Source organism: Lycium ferocissimum, chromosome 10 (genome assembly GCF_029784015.1).
Source record: "Lycium ferocissimum isolate CSIRO_LF1 chromosome 10, AGI_CSIRO_Lferr_CH_V1, whole genome shotgun sequence".
NCBI lineage: Eukaryota > Viridiplantae > Streptophyta > Magnoliopsida > Solanales > Solanaceae > Lycium > Lycium ferocissimum.
In genome coordinates this window covers 12,536,203-12,555,305 of record NC_081351.1, presented here as the reverse complement: position 1 = coordinate 12,555,305, position 19,103 = coordinate 12,536,203, and the positions used below count along the sequence as shown (strand labels likewise).

Sequence of the window (19,103 nt, the reverse complement as noted above, 5' to 3'; positions counted from 1 at the left end):
CCGTAGACAAAAATTATAAAGGGCCCGGAGAAGCATGCCAACTCACCGCTCAAACGTCATTCAATGCACAGTCATTACAAGAAATCCCAAGTCTTCCTCTAGTCTTAAATGTGCATCAATACCCTTTATTACCATTTCATTGTCACCTCTTAATTACCTTTTGTTGCATCATTAATATTGGTAATTAAGGGGCACGATTTGTGGATCATGCACCCCATAACTCTAGTATTAATAAGGGTTCTCATTCTATTGTAAGGCACCAAAAAGATTAGACAGTAATACAAAATACTCATATTCTTCTTAGCATTCGCTTATTCTTGCTTAATTAGCTGAGGGTATAGTAATTGACCGCCCGGAGACTGTAGCTCAAATTTTCTCTAAGGCCCAGGCTACACATCTAGCTTATTCTTTACTTTCAATTGTCTTGTTAATTATTACTTGCTATTTCATAATTTTGGTTAAATTAATCCACGTGCCCTTGACCACGTGTACAAATTCAACTGAACCGATTTTATGTGTAAACAGTTTGTCGCCCACCGTGGGGCCTGGAAAATTATGGTATCATTGTGACCCACTTTCTTATACTAATTCTCTTAAGTCTTTTTTGTTAGAACATATATTTTAGATATGACAAACACTACTGATGACCAAACTCATCTCACTACTGGAAACAACGATGGAACAATTGCCCCTGAAAACGTTTTAAATTAAGGGGTTACAGAGGAAACAACGCCTACTGACGAAGCCCTCGAAGAAGCAATGCAGATCGTGAGAGAGCAGCAGCGGTCAATGATGAATGAGATGGAATTCATGAGGCAAACTATCTCAGCACTTTCTAGCAACCCAAACACCGGAGTTAGGAGGCCCGTAGGGACACCCCCGACACCAACTGTCAGAAACAATACACCTAGTGGAGACCGGATGGAAAGTAGAACCGTTGGGAATGGAGACATATCCGGGAGCGAGTCCATCCCAGATGATCCTTTTGGGGCACAAGTCTTGCACTTTATGAAAGACATCACTGATAAGATGAACAAAAATGCTAAGAAAGCGGAAAATAATGTGAAAGAGCTTTACCGATCCTTGAGGGTCCGGATGCAAAAAAGTATGTTCAGTTAGCTTACAAACCAAAAGCTGCCCCGGAGTTGATCCTGAAGAGATTTAAGATGCCGGACATCCCCAAGTATGACGGGACGATAGATCTGCAGAAGCACATAACGGCCTACATCATGGCTGTCAAGGGAAATGACTTGAAACCGAATGAGATCGATTCATTTGCTATGCTCCCAGATATGTTTATTAAAGCACATGCTAGAGCCCGGAAGGTGCGAATGCGAAAGACAGACATCTTTCGCATAACGTAAGGGGAGGCTGAGTTGCTCCGCGACTTTGTCACCTCGTTCCAGAAAGAAAGATGTTGCTGCCCGTGGTTCCGGATGAATGGGCAGTTGAGGCTTTCACTATTGGTCTCAACCCTCTGGGTTCGGATACTTCACGTAAACTTAAGGAAAATTTGCTAGAGTTCCAGGCAACAACCTGGGAAGATGTTCACAATCGGTATATATCAAAGATTCGCGTAAAAGATGATCAGGTAGATATATCGACATCTTCTATGGCTTGGAATCAAGGTGAACTGAACTTTGATCGGAGGCATTCCAGACACTGGTTTGAACCATACCCATCCGAACCACAGATTGGCAGGAGACATGAGCGTTTCCAGAGCGAGTCGCCAGAAAACGACTTAGATGAAGAACATTAATGTCTACGAACACTGAGGACTGTCGCAATATGTACCGGAAGCACAGGAAGATGGCTCCAGGACAGTAAAAAAAAGGCATTGTGCCTAATGGCATCTTGTTCGTTAAAGATACCGGAGATAGCCCAAACTGACTCCGGAATAAAGAAAAGATCGGGCACCGTCGATCAACCCCGGAAAAAAATAGAATGAACCAAAATTGAACCAAGACTCCATAGATGTCAAAGATGCAGCAATTCTCTTCTGCAATGTACTTTTGTTCATTTCAAGAAATTGTCATATACGCAAAGTTTTAAAACTTGTGTACGCTTAAGGAATGGAATGAAGCAAAACTTGCACCTTCTAAACATTCTCATATATGTCCGAATGAAACAAAATCATTCTTAGATTTGCTCACGCTTAAAAGCAAATAAGGATTAGGAATCCGAACAATTATGCCCAAATGAACAGGAGACGTCCTCTTTGCAAGCACCAAAACATAAGGGCTCTCTCTTATAAAGCCGTCCAATTAAATGGCTAAAAGGCCGGATGAAAATTCCTGGTCATTAATATCCCCGGTTTCCAAGGCTCCGAGGTTATAAAAGTTTCGGGTATAACTAAAAACCCTAGAGACGAGAACTCTAAAATTAAAAGTTTTGGGGACTAAAAATCCAAGAGTCAAAACTCAAAGATTAAAAGTTTTCGGTGAACACTAAAAATTCAAGATCAAACTTTCTGTGGTGGTGGTACTTTTTCAACACCAACCGGCCATTGATGGTAAAAAAAACCAGTGGGGGAGTTGTCATATGAATACCTAAGTACTACACTCTTTTTTCCTTTGGCTGATTTTTGTCCCAATTGGATTTTTCCGGCAAGGTTTTTAATGAGGCAGTCGAGAGGGTGGTTACATGACTTACGGCAAGAAGGAGAAATCTTCCACTCCCTGGTCACATCTCAGCGAGTAACCAGAAAGTGGGAGGACTATTTGTATATAGCAAAATCCGTAAACACCAAGTGGACGTATCAAAAGGTGACACGTAGAAATGGTGACATGTCAGATTTGAGTCAGCAAGCGAGGGGTTTCGGGAAAGCATACGATGTTCCGGAGAGGTAATTTGGTGAACGCTGTCGTAGATAGAAATTATAAGGCCCTATAAGTACGCCAACTCACCAAGCGTCGTATCAACGCAGAAATCGTTATGTGAAATCCCAAGTCTTCCTCTAGCCTTAAATGATTAATACCCTTTATTACCATTTCATTGTCAACTTAATTACTTTTTATTGCATCATTAACATTGGTAATTAAGGGGGATGATTTGTGGATCATGCACTCCATAGCTCTAGTATAAATAGGAGTTCTCATTCTATTGTAAGGCATCAAAAACATTAGACAACAAAACAAAATACTCATATTCTTCTTAGCATTTGCTTATTCTTGCTTAATTCGCTGAGGGTATAGTAATTGACCGCCCGGAGACTCTAGCTCAAAGCTTCTCCAAGGCCTAGGCTACACATCTAGCTTATTCTTTACTTACAATGGTCTTCTTAATTATTACTTGCTATTTCATAATTTTGGTTACATCGATCCACGTGTACAAATTCAACTGAAACGATTTTACGTGTAAACAAAAAACAAAATGTCAAAAATTTTAATTTTGGTATGGTACCCCCAATGCAAAATGGCTATTGGTGAGGTGAACAATTAATCATTCTTATTAGAGAAAATTACACTTTGGTACCATAAGTTTATTTTTGTTCCACTTTGAAATGAAAAGAGTTGTCTATTCCATTTTTTTGACTGTTAATAACGCCTATTCACCAAGTTGCAAGGTTGCACTTCTAATCTTGAAGTCCTTGCATCTTCAAAATTAATAATGTTAGGCAATATCAATTAGTTACAGCTCAATCTGAAAATGACAAGTTGATATTCATTTTTATTGTGCTCAGTTCATTTCATTCTAATAGAGCCCTCATTGTTTTTCCTTTGTGAAGCATACATACACGGAGTTCTTGCAATATCTATATACTTTTCTTATTTTATTTCCTTAATTTTTTTGTTATTAATTAGGAGGTACAAATTGTTGAATACTGTGATGTTTTAAGAAGAATACTGCACCAATTGGGGTATTTATTCTTCTATATGAACATCTAATTTGAAATTAGTTCAATGAGTTAATTGTAACTCGTCTTTATTCTCTATATTGGTTGTTAATTGTAATACCAAGGTTCTCACTTTTTAATTATTTTTTTGGTAAAAAAAACACATTCCACTACCAAAAAGAACACATTCCACTAGAATAATTTATTACTCATTTCATCCAAATTTTTCTATCCTAAAGTTGAATTTAGTATGGACAAATGATCACACTAGCTAAAAAAAGGTATCCCTGATACTTTGTAATTTGCATAATTGCATCTAAAAATTAAATCTTCATTGACGCTCAATAAGTCGAGAATTTTCTAAACTATGAAGAATGGAGGTCATGTTGACTAATTAAAGTCATCTATAACATTTAAGTGAAGTGAAATAGATAACCAATCAAACTATTAAACTGAATGCCATCTCAATCAAAAAAAAAAAACAGAATGGTCCATCAATAATAAAGAAAGTCAGATGCAATTCTAGCCATCAGTATTTACTCCATCTTTCATTCTAGCCACACCAATTTGTGCATGTCAAACTCAAGATGGCACAATAGAAGACTTGTCATATTGAAAATTTCTACACCAGAAACTATTCAAGTCCCATCGCTCAATAGCATAATGAAAAGCTATTACATTGTCAAAATAATATAAGAAAAAGAATGCTCTTTGACATACGCTATTCCTCGGAAAATCTAGGGGCCCGCCAAAGGGTGCCAAATACTAAAATACAACAATTGGTAGGAGGTAGGGGTGTTCATGGTTCGGTTTGGGTCGGTTATTGGTTAAAACCATAACCAAACCAATTTCTACGGCGAATTTTTAAATTCCTAACCAAACTAAGAAAATCTAGGGTTTTTAATTTACCCGCCTTAAGATGACAAAAATTCTCTCTCTACATTCTTCCAAATACTAAAATACGAACAATACATGGTAGGAGGTATTTGTCGTCTGGGAAGGCTAAAAATGTAGACCAAAATTAAATTAATAATTGTATAAAATATCTTTAATTATTTATGAAAAGTTAATATTATATATATAAATAATTATGAATGTATATAATTACTCGGTTAAGTCTTAAAACAAACCAAATATTATCGATTTTCAAATTTATAAAAGACAATAAAAGTTACTGTATTGATATTCTTAATAATCTTAACCAAAAACTGTACCTAGTAGGAGGTATTTTGTCGTCTGGGAAAGGCTTGTATGTGGTGCATGTGAAGACTCAAGTCATTAAACTGAGATATAGAAAGACAATAAAAGTTACTGTATTGATATTCTTAATAATCTTAACAATCTTAGTATGTGGTGCATGTAGGGTAAAGGTGTGTCTAAGATGCCAGAAATACACCAAAAGCTACATGTGCAGCATAATGTGATATCTATATCTCCTGCTCAATTCTAAGAAAGCCTTCACATCCCCTTGACCCTACCAAACATGATTCCTTCAGCCTGCTGGATTATGCCTTCAACATCATTGTAAAATAGTAAATTCTATCCCTACTTCAGGACAAGGTTGTGACCTGGCGACAGCACCAAATCAAAATGAAGCCACTTATCCCATACTTCCGAGGATAGAGCTCAGATTTCCAAAAGTGTGTCGACTTGAGTCTGAGCAATCTTGAATGATTAAACTTTGTTGAACTACTTTAATGGAAACCTAATATAACCTGAAAGAAACTGTCATGAAGAAGCAAATGCCTCTCCGGCACCAGTATCTTTATGCAGTATTAGCATTGCACTTTATATGAATGCTGAGAAGTAGATTCTCTAATATGAAGTAAGTTATGCATCAGACAAAAAGCTACAACACTTGAAGAGTTGATCCAATATTAGGTACTGCATTAAGAGGTCTACTGCTAGTGTTGTAGGATTAATGTATTTTCAGCTCGTCAAAGTCATTATGTAAATAGACCAACATCAACCATCTTCTGACAGATGCTTCAATTTGATGATGCATAACGAGTAAGCTTATAATTACAGAGTCTAGGTGCAATCACTTGCTAATCGACAGCCATTGCTTCAGGACCCCCACTCTTATCATGATCATCAACTGCATTCCTCAACTCTTCCACCAAGCTCCTTTGTTCTTCCTCTATCGTGTTCTGCAACTCATCAACCTAAGGAAAAAGTATGAACATCAGCAAAAGATATCCATAATTACTAATCAAAGTGGTCTCGAGATACAGATACAATATTAAGCACTTGCACAGATGTTTCTATCTACAAACATAGAAAATTTCACATTGGATCCTTTACAATAGTGATCCTGTCGTCTGCTTATTACACATCAGTTCTTTTGCATGGGTGTTAAGAAAAGTTAGCCTGACACTTCACTTATAGTAATTGGAAGTTGCACTAGGTGACAATAAACTAGAGAATAATTGAATATTATCTAAATCAGTGAAAGCTCAAAATGTGAATTAGCATAATATGACCATTATATTGCGGAAGATGAAGGAACGGGGAAAGAAGGGCCAAAACTAATTCCAGCATAGCCCTACACAGTGATGGAGCAGCACTGTTCAAGATTTGAGATGTTTTAAGCCCCTTAAAGATACTGTAAGCAAAATGATCAATAAGGGGTGCCATTAACATTAAGGCCCTTCTAACCTTTACTTATTACGTATTCCATCTAATAAGAAAACTAAAAGGCATAGATGGGAACATACAGACCCGAGACGTCCATACAAATTTCACTTTCTCCCAATAAAAATAATTCAAAACAGTGTTTGGGTATATATTGGACTGATTTATTGAATTTTTTTTTGAAGATGAGTTTCAAGTTAAAAAATTGAATTTGACCTTTTTTTCAAAAGGGTAACAAAAAGCGGTTTGACCGGTTCTTCAAGTGAATTTTTTTTCCACTCCGAAATATCAACTTTTTTCAAGTTAAATGCATGTCCAAACACAACTCAGTTTCCAACAACTATTTTTCAAATATCAAACTTTTATGTCTAAAGACCTACTAAGATTCTTGCCAATGGCCCAAGGCCTTGACCTAATGCTATGGTTCAGACTTTTAACACTTGGGAGTGTGATAAATCAATTATTTTCTCTTCCACATTTACTAATTCTGCTAGCAAGAATCGGCAAGGAGGCTCTAAGTTGTTTGTCTTATGTTGTACTCCATCTGTTTCAATTTGTTTGTCTTACTGTCCTTTTTAGCCCGTTTCAAAAAGAATGTCTCTTTCCTTTTTGGGCAACTCTCTAATTTCAACTTTCCACATGGCATATTTAAGACCACAAGATTCAAAAATCTTCTTTACTTTCTTAAACTCCGTGCTAAGTCACCAGACAAAAAGCTATGAATCTCTTCATTGACATTCAAATCATGTACTTTGAAATGTTTGTGTTATGTACCAAAATGCAGCAAGGCCCAAAGCTATTTTTACTATCTGCCTCCAACTGCTGGGACGATTACTTATCGTTGAAAGACTAACTAAGTGGGGGATAGATGTGGACCCTAAATGTTGTCTCTGTCAAATGCAAGATGAATCAAGGGAACATTTGTTTGTGCAATGTGAGTTTTCTAGAAGGGTGTGGACAAGAGTAGGACAACGGGCGCAAATACAACAATATGACCCTAGCAATTAGGAGCAGCACCAGAAATGGATCATTCACAACTCTAAGGGTAAATCCCAGAAAGCTCAAATCTTCAAACTGGTTTGCACTGAAGTCACATATGCCATCTGGATTGAGAGAAATGCAAGAATATTTGAGAAGCAAAGTAGAAATTGGGAAGCTATAGCAAAGGAGATTGTGTATGCTGCTTATGTTAGAGCTAATCCTAGAATACATAATGCAATTCATAGTTTTAGTTTCTATTTAGCTTGTGTGATGTGTATTGAGATGTTAGCATGCTGTGTATAGCTGCTACTGGTTTGTAATTATGCACTTTGGTGATTAATAAAAATCCTTTAATTACCCAAAAAAAAAAAATGCTAAGACCCTCAAGTAACCAATTCAAAAGATGAAAATTAAAGTCACTATAGAATTGTTAACGAGATAAAAATATTACCACCAAGGGTTGTGGTAATATGGATCAGATCCCCCCCCCCTTTCTCTCTGAGGTCTCGGGTTCGAACCCTGCTAATGGAAAAAATCTTGGTAGGGAGCACTTTCCCCCCTTTAATGGGACTTTTTCTGCGCGATTCAGATAGATCGGAGTTCTGGATAATGAATGGTTATATCCACCAAAAAAAAAAAAAAAGGACAAAACACTCAACATCAAGTTCCCTGGGGTCACAAACAATAATTAGGAAGCTAACCTTTGACTTCTGAGAAGGGTTCGGTGACCTACGGTGGTTCATGTTTACCCCGAATTTTCAAAAATGATGCTTAATAAACGACCATCAGTAGTAGAAGCAAAAAAAGAGAACTTTGTGAAGCCTTGCATTTTCACTTGTTTTGATGATAATTATTTCATATGAATTCACCGGAGTTTCATCATTGCTTTAATAAAAATTATAGAGTTGACATTAATACCAAATTAGAAAAGGAAAAAAAACCGCAGTCAAAGCAAATAGGGAAAGTCAGGTAAAGAGAGAGGCTCTTTTCGATTTAACAGGTTTAAAGTTACATAAAAAGTATGCAAATTGTGAATTCCGAAGTGAATAGCTTAATGAAGGAAAATTATCTTTATTTCTCTACAGAAGCTGTGGACCTGTTGCTCATTAGTGCATTATGTCAGTTCTCTTAGGTTCCTAGAGTCTATTTTAGCTACCATAATTCAATAGAAGCAATTAAGAATTTCCACCTAAAACTCCCTGCAGAAATCAGGAGTATTTTATTTTATAGAAAGATACGTACCACGTGTAATAGAAGCGCAAATTGCTTTTTACGAAGCTCTAGTGTTCTTGAACTAGCAGCATTCTCTGCCCCCAACTTTGCTATCTCTTTCTCAAGCTCTGTAATAACCTTCTGAGTTTCAGATCTTGGAGGCTGCATAGCAACCAACTTCCTGATGGCCTCACACTCTTCTTTGTGCTGTCTCTCTATCTTGCTTTCTTCAAGTTGCCTCTTGAGATCTTCTATATCAGCCTGAGCTTGTAAAATTTGCCCATTTATCTCATCTTTTAGGTCATTAAAGTTCTCTTTCTCTCTAAGGTTTGCATCTATGACTGCTTTGCTCTTTAGGAGCGGAATCTCAAATGTATTTAGCTCTTGCAAGAAAGCTTTGGCAAGTCTTTCACAATCACCATAGTTATCAGCTTCCTTCTCTACCTCTGAAGCAAAAGCGGTAAACTTTTTCTGAAGTTTCTTCAGCGGCGGTTCACCTCTAGTGGTTGTTGTGCGAGTGAGAAGTCTATGCTTAATAATTAAATCATCTTCAAGCGGGCCAAAAGCATAATGTGCACCCACTGTCTCCCCTTTCCCAGGAACTTTTCTGCCTCTCGCCAACATTTAAGTTTCCTATCCTGAAAGAAAAACCATCTCAAAGGATCAGTTCCCGATGGAATACATAGAATCGTGGATAAACTTGACAGCTCTGAAGAGGTAAACAACACAAATAAGTAGACGTCAACTATCCCTGGATCTCAAACTAGTTGTAGTAGGTGATATGAATCCTCTATATCAAATGGTTAGAGATTCATCACATTATAACTACATACTTCTACAGCGGCCCTCAACCAGTTTCAACCCTCCTCCTTCACTTAGGCCAGGACACTATGGAACACCAAGCCACTAACATAGGCGGAGTTTCTCACCAAATTTTGTCAGACTCAAAAAGAAATCTATCATCGTAGATGAATTGGATATATCAGGAAAAAAAAAAAAAAAAAAAGGGAAGATGAGATATTTTTTTGGGTAACAGATTTGAAGAGTAGGATCTCCCACACGGGTAATTTCCAAAAAGCAATGATACAAATTAAAGATATAAGAAGAAGAAAGGGAAAAACAGACACTGATAAGACTGCACAAGGGCAACAAACAGTTGGGAAGAATGAGATAAAAACAAACTATTTGGAAGAAAATAACAGTGATTATAGTGTGTTTGCAAGATGAGAAGTGTTTCCCTTTAAAATGTCTTCTTGATGAAATCTTTTTCCAGTGTTTGGTTACCTTGAAATCTGGAAAATGAGCTATCCTTGGAGAACAATTTCCAATAAAAGGAGAAAACAAATTGCATTGGTTACTAGTAAAAGTCCTTTCCTTTATAAACATCTCAACCCTTACTTGATGTCATTTGATTCATCGCACAATTCGACATTGTTGTCAACCTTCACAACTCAAAAGTACCACAAAAACACTACCATCAATTCTTATCCTCTATTCTCCACTTAATACCATTACCACACTTCACGTACTTCTAACCAAACACTAGAAAATGACTCAACACGGAAAATCTACACCAAATGCACCCTAGCAAGGAAAAATCAGAGAAATTCATAACTCACACGGGACGTTTCCAGAAAATAAAAATTAGAGAACTTACATAATCACAATGAATAATCTGGAACAAAATGGAAAGCCTTTGGTAAGTCAATTACAAGTCGCAAACAACAAAAATCAAGAGGAAATAGAGAGCTCTAGAAGTTCAAACAGAATTGGGAGCACGAGATGCCTTTTTTAGCTTGCAAACACAAATCAGTCAATAAACTTTCGGGATCCCAAACTAGTTGGAATCGGCTTTATATATCCTCCATAACCATCCTGGCTTCCTTCGGGGGCTGTCGTAACAACAGTTATACCAATCAAACTCCATCTCAATCGTCCCCTATACAAATCCTTTCTAACCATAAGGCTTAATCGACAGTTTCAAATTACTGTTTTGTGTGTGTGTGTGAGAGAGAGAAGAGACCCAAAGGCACAACATTTTCTTGGAAAATCTATACCAAATGCGCCCTAGCAAGGAAAAATCAGACAAATTCATAAACTCATACGGGACGTTCCCAGAAAATAAAAATCACAAAAATAATCTGGATCAACATCGAAACCACCCTTGTTGGAAGAGGAAAATGGGGAGCTCAAAAAGTTTTTTTTTTTTTTTTTTTTTTAAAAAGCGAGTGCACGAGCTGCCTTTGGTAAGTCAATTACAAGTCGCAAACAACAAATCAAGAGGAAATAGAGAGCTCAAGAAGTTCAAATAGAATTGGGAGCATGAGATGCTTTTTTTTTTTAGCTTGCAAACAACAAATCAATCAAAATCAATTGGGTCCCAGGATCCCAAACTAGTTGGAATCGGCTATATGAATCCTCCATAACCATTTCACGCCCTTCCAGGATTCAGTTGCAACAACAGTTCTATCAATCAAACCCCATCTCAACCCCTAATTGATGTCATTTAATTCAACGGACAATTAGACATTGTTATCAACCTTCAAAACTCAAAAATACCACCAAAACACTACCATCAATTCCTATCCTCAATTACTTCTATATCCAACCAAATACTAGAAAGGGCAAAGCTGCAAATATACCCCTCGTTACAAAAGTGGTGTATATATACCACATACAAATCATAGTAGTCTTTTGTAACGAGGGGTATATGTGCTCTAAATCGCAAAGTTGAGGGGTATATTTGCATCTTTTCCCTACTAGAAATAACCCACATATAATTTCTCAATGCACAACAGTTTTTCATGGAAAATCTATACCAAATACACCCTAGCAAGGAAACATCAAGCAAATTCATAAACCCATTCACAGAAAATAAAATATCAGAGAAGTACAAAATGGAAAGCCATTTATAAGATGCTTTTTTTTTTTTTTTTTTTTCAAATCAATCAATCGATCAATTAATTGTGTCCTAAAGATGCTAAACTAATTAAATCAACTAACTATATGAATCTTCCATAACCATTTCAATCCCTAACTGGTTAATTCTCCCTACATAGATCCTTTATAACCATTATTTGGAATTAAAAGATATTTTTGGCTGGTAATTATTACTATCAATTCGGCAATAAAACCACTCATTTCGTAACTAGTTTTTAATTGACAGTTGCAAATTACAGTGTGTGTGAGAGAGAGAGAGAGACATACTTTATGTGTGAGATAAGATAAAACCAACCCCTTTTTCAGCAAAACTCTTCGTTTTTGCTGTTCTGACTATTTATGGGCGAGGTTTATGGGTTTTGCTTTCTTATATTTTTTTTTCTTCGTGTGAAATAGTAGAGTAATATATTTTTATTTTAGCCAAATGCGCTATAGAAGTGCTTAAAAGCATCTAAAATAACCTATCCAAACAGGCTTTTATTTTGATCAAATTCAGTTATTGGCGTTTTAAATATGATGAAGTAATTGCTCGATAGAATTTCTTTGTTTTTTTTTGCAAAATATTTTTTTATTATATAGGGGATAGGAGGAAAAGGAGAACTGGGAAAAGATACAAGGTGGGAATCAAACCTTGCCAAATGAGGTGAAAATTTAGATAGTTGATCAACTAAACTATTTTAAAATATTTTTTCACTAATGTTGATATGAGAGTTTTTGAAAAAAGATCCAATACATCAAGAGATTATTAGGAAAGGGAAATAAAAAGACAGCAAAGATTCCAATTTTGAAATGTCAACATTTTTCAAAAAATAATATGGAGATAGATCTACGAGATCATCCAAAAATGCACGGTAGAATTGCAAAATTGAGAGGAAAAAATCAGATTTTCCGACACCACTATTTCTCAACATAATACTTTGCACCCCACCGATCTATATAAAAATATAATGTATATCTACCTTATATAATGTGTAAAATAAGTGTATAATATGTCGTTAGCTATAGAGACGAACCTCTCCTCTAGTTTGTAGTTGTAATTCTTGTTCAAAATTAGTCAAATCCCTACCAAGCGACTTCAAATTTTGTAAAAGATCTCGTTAATAAAACGATTTCAAACGAGTCTAAACAACACCTGATCCAAACTTTCCACAAAAGTCAAATTTGAAATTCAAACTCATTGTTCAAGCTTGTTCAACAATTGTTAGTTACCTTTCTTGTTTGATATTCCACCACACAAATCTTCCAAATTTAGTACTGTAACCCATTTTGAGCTCCAAACACAACAACAAATTGAGTTTTGCCAACTAACAATCAAGAGACGGCTGGGTTGAAGAAGAGAAATAGGAAGGATAAATTCAGAGACTTCCCTTCAGATTTGGCTATGTAACATTAACTTCCCTCCTTATTTTCATATATGCAATGAAACTAAATTAAATGATAAAATGTCTATAATATCCCGAAACTACCCTTATCTGTCACCTTTTATTAAATTTTAGGTTTTTAAAAGCTATCCTCTCATTTTTTATAAAACTGAAGACATTTCTAGCAATTACTGAAATCCTCTTCAGTTTTGGAAAAAATCGAAAGGATGATTGCATTTAAAGCCTAGAGTTTAATAAAAGGTGGATAAGGGTAGTTTCGGGATATTATAGTTATTTTATCATTTAAATTGATTTTGTTACAAAAATATTAAAATAAGGGAGGTGACGCAATATCTCAAACTACAAGGGAGGTTAGTGTTACGAAGCCACAAGAGTAGGGTGCAACTTAAAAAATAAACATACATTAGGGAGCAACACTGAAAAGAATTCTTCTACTATATAAACTTGCACTGAGACTGGTCCAGTACTCACTCTATAATTTCTACTATATAGAAAGATGAAGAAGGGGATGACTAAGGGCCAAACTAACATTTAGCTCAGTTAGTGCAGGGGTAAAATGAGAACTTAATTATTGATATCGTTAAAAGTCCCGACATAATTCGAGAAGCATCCAGTTGCTTGCTCTCTCTATCCCCGAGTTTCTTCTCCGAACTAGGGGGTGGATGGCCTGTGAGTATTATAAAATTAAATAAAATGTTCAAAACTTGATACCAAATCGGAAAGTGAACAATTCAGGTATGTGTTAGTGAACAATTTAAATTTTGGCATATCCACCAACAGCGCTTTCGGCATGATAGGCAGGTAGCATATCTTGATCCATCGATAGCAGAGCCACCGAGGGAATCGAGTGAATGACCTTAACGATCGTTTTAAAAGTAGCGCTCTGTACTTTATGATACTTCATAGCTTCATAGTTACAAATCATTTTCTCATTACTTTAGGGCTGGAGAGAAGGATAGTCGCTTGTTTGAGAGGGTAAAAAGGCTAGGCCCCCAACGTTCGCTTCGCTGGGGGAAGAGGTGTGGGAAGTGGGCCTCTTCACGGGGACATTGAAAATGCAGAATTAGACACTTCACTTTTGAATTTGTGAATATATACCATAAGGGTGAAATGCAGACATATCAAAATTGAAAAGACAATTATGCATCATCAGGCGTAAAAACTCCATTTCCTTAAGGAGCTCAAAATCTTTCAAACCAAACAGACGTGGAGGATTCTGCATCATAAGTTTTTCTTTTGGCTGAAGAATGGTGAAGGTGCAATAGATAATGGCTGCTTAGTTCTGTAATAGCTCCAAATTTAGTTCTGGATTCAATTACCAATTATTAAGCAAATAGGAAAAGAAGATGAAAAGAAACTAGAGGAGCATAAAGTTAAACCATTTGCCATGGTCCCTCAAAATTTATCAGAAAGAATATCGTGAGTACACAACAATAGCTAAGTACTCAACTCCGCTTCAATAGTACGGAAGACATATAACAGTTACAGCAACTTAAATTTCTGCCCCGAAAGACCATGTAAACTTGGATGAAAGATGGAAAAATAAAAACTAGAAGCAAAAGTAACATATGAAAACTACAAAAATTGCTGCCAGACATGGCCCTTAAATTTTGTTAAACGCGACAATGTCACAGCTCTGCACGTATTCATTGCAAGGCTCGACAGTTAGACGTTCCTCAATGAGATCATCGACTGAAACAAGGTCATCCACAATGGTAAGCATGATTTGCAGTTTCTTAATCCCATAGCCAACAGGAACCAATTTAGCTGAAGCAGAAAGAAAAGGAGAAGTTGTCAGCAAATAGGTGGGAAACATATGGTGTGGCTATATTTTTCATCATAAGAGGGGTACAGATTAGAAATAAGAACTCATACATGCTCCCCTAGAAAAGCCCTTCAATCTGAGCACTGCAAACAACCTCTTCAAGCTTCTTCATGTCAGTCTCATCATCCCAAGGTTTAACATCCAAAAGAACAGATGATTTTCCACCTGGAAAGGTCACAAGTAGCAAAACAAAAGACCCTTATTGTTTGTGTGTATGTGATTTTTCCTTTGTTGACGGAATCTATATTCATTGAGAGTTTTATTTTATTAACAGAGGAGGGAAGGGGTCGGGGGATATCATAAGAAGGGCACATTTTCCATCCAAATAAAGATTTGTTCACTTTGTTTCAGTCTTTTCATTCTTTTCCTCGACAATCATTTTGTACATACATATGCTGCTATTTCCATCTCATTAAGAAATTGTCGACAGAAAGGGTTCAGCATACAACTTAATAAAAACATTAATGATCAAAAAACAAAACTCACTCTCTTTCTTCTTGGCAGATGCCTTAGCAGCAGCAGCCCTTTGTTCTGCTGCCTGCTTTTCCTCCTCAGTCTCGTCTCCAACGAGGTCAATATCATCATCGTCATCATCATCAGGCTGCAAAACATTTAATATGTCAAACTATCTTGTTTATAAGTATGATGTCAATAAATCTTTACCAAACAATAAAGCAACAACTAATCCCAGCAAATTGAGTTATCAACCGATTACTGACAGATATTGATCCATTGCTAAAACGCTCGTTGATAAACTTCACCAAGAAATTTGAATTCGTTGGACACATTACCAACTACAAATAGGTTGGCAAACAACAAAAAAATTCGTAACTTTTGAAACTTGGCTCTAAGACTTCTATTGGTAAATTTACAATCAAAATTCGGTTGGTATACCTTTAGTACCTCTACTGACAGATAGAAGCCGCGTTACTAAATTTGGATCTTCATATTTCAAATATAGCTAGTAACCGGATAGGTAAATGTAGTACTGAAAAAAATGTGTTTAGTAATTTTAGTTACAAAGAATTTCTATGGGTAATTCGTTTCTAACTTGCCAATGAATTTCAAATTCGTTAGGAAATATGGTTACTTATTTTTTCAAATTACATTAGTGGTTACTTATTATTATTATTTTTTTTTTATAAATTGCACTACTAATTTCAGTAACAAAAAGACATTTGTTAGTAATAGATTGTCAATGTATTAGCAATATCACTAATGGAATGGTAATTCTATAGTAAAAATTATTTTAAATTATAGCTTTGGAAAATCTAAAAGCACACTTATATAAATCAAAGTGTTAGTTATTTATAAATCATTATCATAAAGGTGAGAAAAACAATGCAAAATATGGCTTTTAACATAAAATACATCTTAGTATGACTCGTATCGGATGACAAGTAATATCTGAATTGTTATGATGTACAAGTAGGCGGTGTAGGTAACCAGCTATGCGTATTGACAGACCGGCTTGGAGCATCAGTTCATCTTGCACCTCTTACTGTATTTTGTGTCTCTTTTTTCACACAATTCTTGTCTTATTTCCTATCTCATTTCATGCTTATCTTTTCCTTATTTCTTGCAAACGGTGTCCAACACTTTTTTTAACCCCCCATCAAGGTCAAGATCTTGAAGTTGAGATGTTGGAGTGGAGGATGCACCAACATGCCCCTAGAAAGGTGCCTAAGAACCATGACCATGATATGTTATGAACCCCCCCCGTCTGGCATCAAATAAATTTGTGGAAGATCAACGAAGTGGAAGCTGTTGTTGTATGTGTGATTTATATCATATTTTATTGCTTTCGGGATGTCATAATGCCTAAGATCACATGCGTTTCGGCACGAAGATGGATTTAGTGAACCTTCTACAGTTGATTTTTCACAAATTTATTTGAATAAGTGGGTGGGATTAAGAAGACGCATATGTATGATCTTGGTTCTCAGGCACCTCTCTACGGGCATGTTGATGCATACTCCGCTTCAACATCTCAACTTGAAGATCTTGACTTTGATCTTTGAGGTAAAAGAATGTGTTGGACATTGTTTGCAGGAATGAAGGTGGACATACAACGTGGTATTAGACGAGATGAAACAAGAAATGAGAGAAGAGCGTGTGAAGAAGCAAGACACGAAATGCAACAAGATATGCACGAGCAAGTTGATCAGATACTCCAAGCTCGTCTATCGGTCCTCATAGCTAGTTTACCTAGACCGCCTACTCGTATATCACAATATATCGGACATGACTCATCATTCGATAATAATAAAACTCATATTTAGATTTATTTTAAATTTTTTATATTACACATTTTGCATTGTTTATAAAATATATACTAATGTTTTGGATTTATTTAATGTTCATTTTTATAGCTTAAGAAACATTTAGCATTGTGAAGAGGAGCCTTGGAACAACAATAAGTTTTCTTCGTGTATTTCATGGTCGCGAGTTCGATCTTGAATCAGCACCTAATCTTTATCGGGATAAAGCTGCCCTGCATTCTTACATGGCCCATCAGGTACAACCCTTTCCCGAACCCTATGTAAATGAGGGATGTTTTGTGCACCGAACTACCTTTTTTAGACACATTTAACTTTATATTCCTCAATTTCTGATAGATGTTATGATTCATAAAACGGAAAAGGTCAAATATACCCCTCTACTTTGGGACATTGTTGAAATTCATCCCAGTTATCTTTTTTATACGTACCCTGCTGCTTTTGGTAAAGTTAAATATCACTCAATTTAACAGATTAGACAAGTGGCAGCCATTAAATAAAATCCCAACCCACCACTTAAAATAATCCATACCCAACCAAAACCCAAGACCCGGCTGACCCATTTCCCTCTTAATTTTTCACCCACCATCCCCTGTTGCCACACACTCCTTTTACCAAAATCATCTTCTTCACAAAGCTACCACCATAACACCATGTGAACTTCACAAAATCATCTTCCTCACTAAAACAGCCATGAATCACCCTTAAAACCACGTGAAAATACCAACAACAACTTCAATCTCCTTCTCTTCTTTACAACAAGCCAAAACACCAACATAAAAAGTTCAAATTTCTAAGTGTTGTTGAACTCAAATCTAACTGATACCTGCCAAGAAAAATCCCCCAATAAATTTACTGAAAATATTTCAAACGTATAGAGCTAAACCAAGAACCGACAAATACAGATTTCTTAGACAAGAAAATCCAAAAAAAATGATAGGAAATGGATAGATAAAAAAAAGTTTCAGGCATGGGTTTTGCTACTGGTCTGACAATGAAGCCGACGGCAATAAGAGTTTCATCGAACGACGGCAATGGTACGAATGGCTGAAACAACTGGGTTCTTTAAGAATTAGGTCACGGAACACAAAATATTCAGAATTTTCACCAAAAAAAAATAAAATGAAAATGATAGACAAAAGAAAAAGAATCAATGAAAATTCTTGGATCAGTACATTCCTGAAAATTCCCTGTATTTTTTTTTCGGATTTTCTTGTCTAAGAAATCTGTATTTGTCGGTTCTTGGTTTAGCTCTATACGTTTGAAATATTTTCAGTAAATTTATTGGGGGATTTTTCTTGGCAGGTATCAGTTAGATTTGAGTTCAACAACACTTGGAAATTTGAAGTTTCTATGTTGGTGTTTTGGCTTGTTGTAAAGAAGAGAAGGAGATTGAAGTTGTTGTTGGTATTTTCACGTGGTTTTAAGGGTGATTCATGGCTGTTTTAGTGAGGAAGATGATTTTGTGAAGTTCACATGGTGTTATGGTGGTAGCTTTGTGAAGAAGATGATTTTGGTAAAAGGAGTGTGTGGCAACAGGGGATGGTGGGTGAAAAATTAAGAGGGAAATGGGTCAGCCGGGTCTTGGGTTTTGGTTGGGTATGGATTATTTTAAGTGGTGGGTTGGGATTTTATTTAATGGCTGCCACTTGTCTAATCGGTTAGAATGAGGGGTATATTTAGAACTTTACCAAAAGGTAGGGGTACGTATGGCGAAAAAGTATAACAGGGGATGAATTTCAACAATATCCCAAAGTAGAGGGGTATATTTGGCCCTTTTCCGTTCATAAAATGTAGGAAAATTTACTTGTTATAGCTACTTTTAGAACCTATTTAATGTTAATAACTACCTTTTATCTTAATTAATAATAATAGCTAATTAATTTTCTAAATTATCCATTATGGATACAACAGTAACTTGCATGTATCAGTTCTCAAATACACCGTAAATAACGGTAAACACTATCCTAACTCCCCATTTTGAAACTCACGTAATAAACATTACGTTTCCTTCT

At 36.0% G+C, this 19,103-nt stretch overlaps 1 protein-coding gene and 1 pseudogene across 3 annotated transcripts in view; both read right to left on the bottom strand.

Annotated features, from left to right (window-relative positions):
• Positions 1-5,630: 5,630 nt before the first annotated feature.
• LOC132032487 (THO complex subunit 7A-like) overlaps positions 5,631-19,103 on the bottom strand; it is a 68,937-nt gene continuing 55,464 nt past the window's right edge. The window contains exons 2-4 of one of the 3 annotated variants that reach the window (XM_059422110.1): positions 12,616-12,811; positions 8,693-9,300; positions 5,631-6,000 (exon numbers count right to left, since the gene is read on the bottom strand). In XM_059422110.1, coding sequence (XP_059278093.1) covers positions 5,884-6,000; positions 8,693-9,286 — 711 coding nt within the window. In that variant the 5' untranslated portion in view covers positions 9,287-9,300; positions 12,616-12,811 and the 3' untranslated portion in view covers positions 5,631-5,883. Of the gene's footprint in view, positions 6,001-8,692; positions 9,301-12,615; positions 13,064-19,103 lie in introns of those variants that run through there. The other 2 variants (XM_059422109.1, XM_059422111.1) reach the window with 2 other exon arrangements.
• On the bottom strand, positions 14,588-15,597 carry LOC132034610 (elongation factor 1-delta 1-like; annotated as a pseudogene).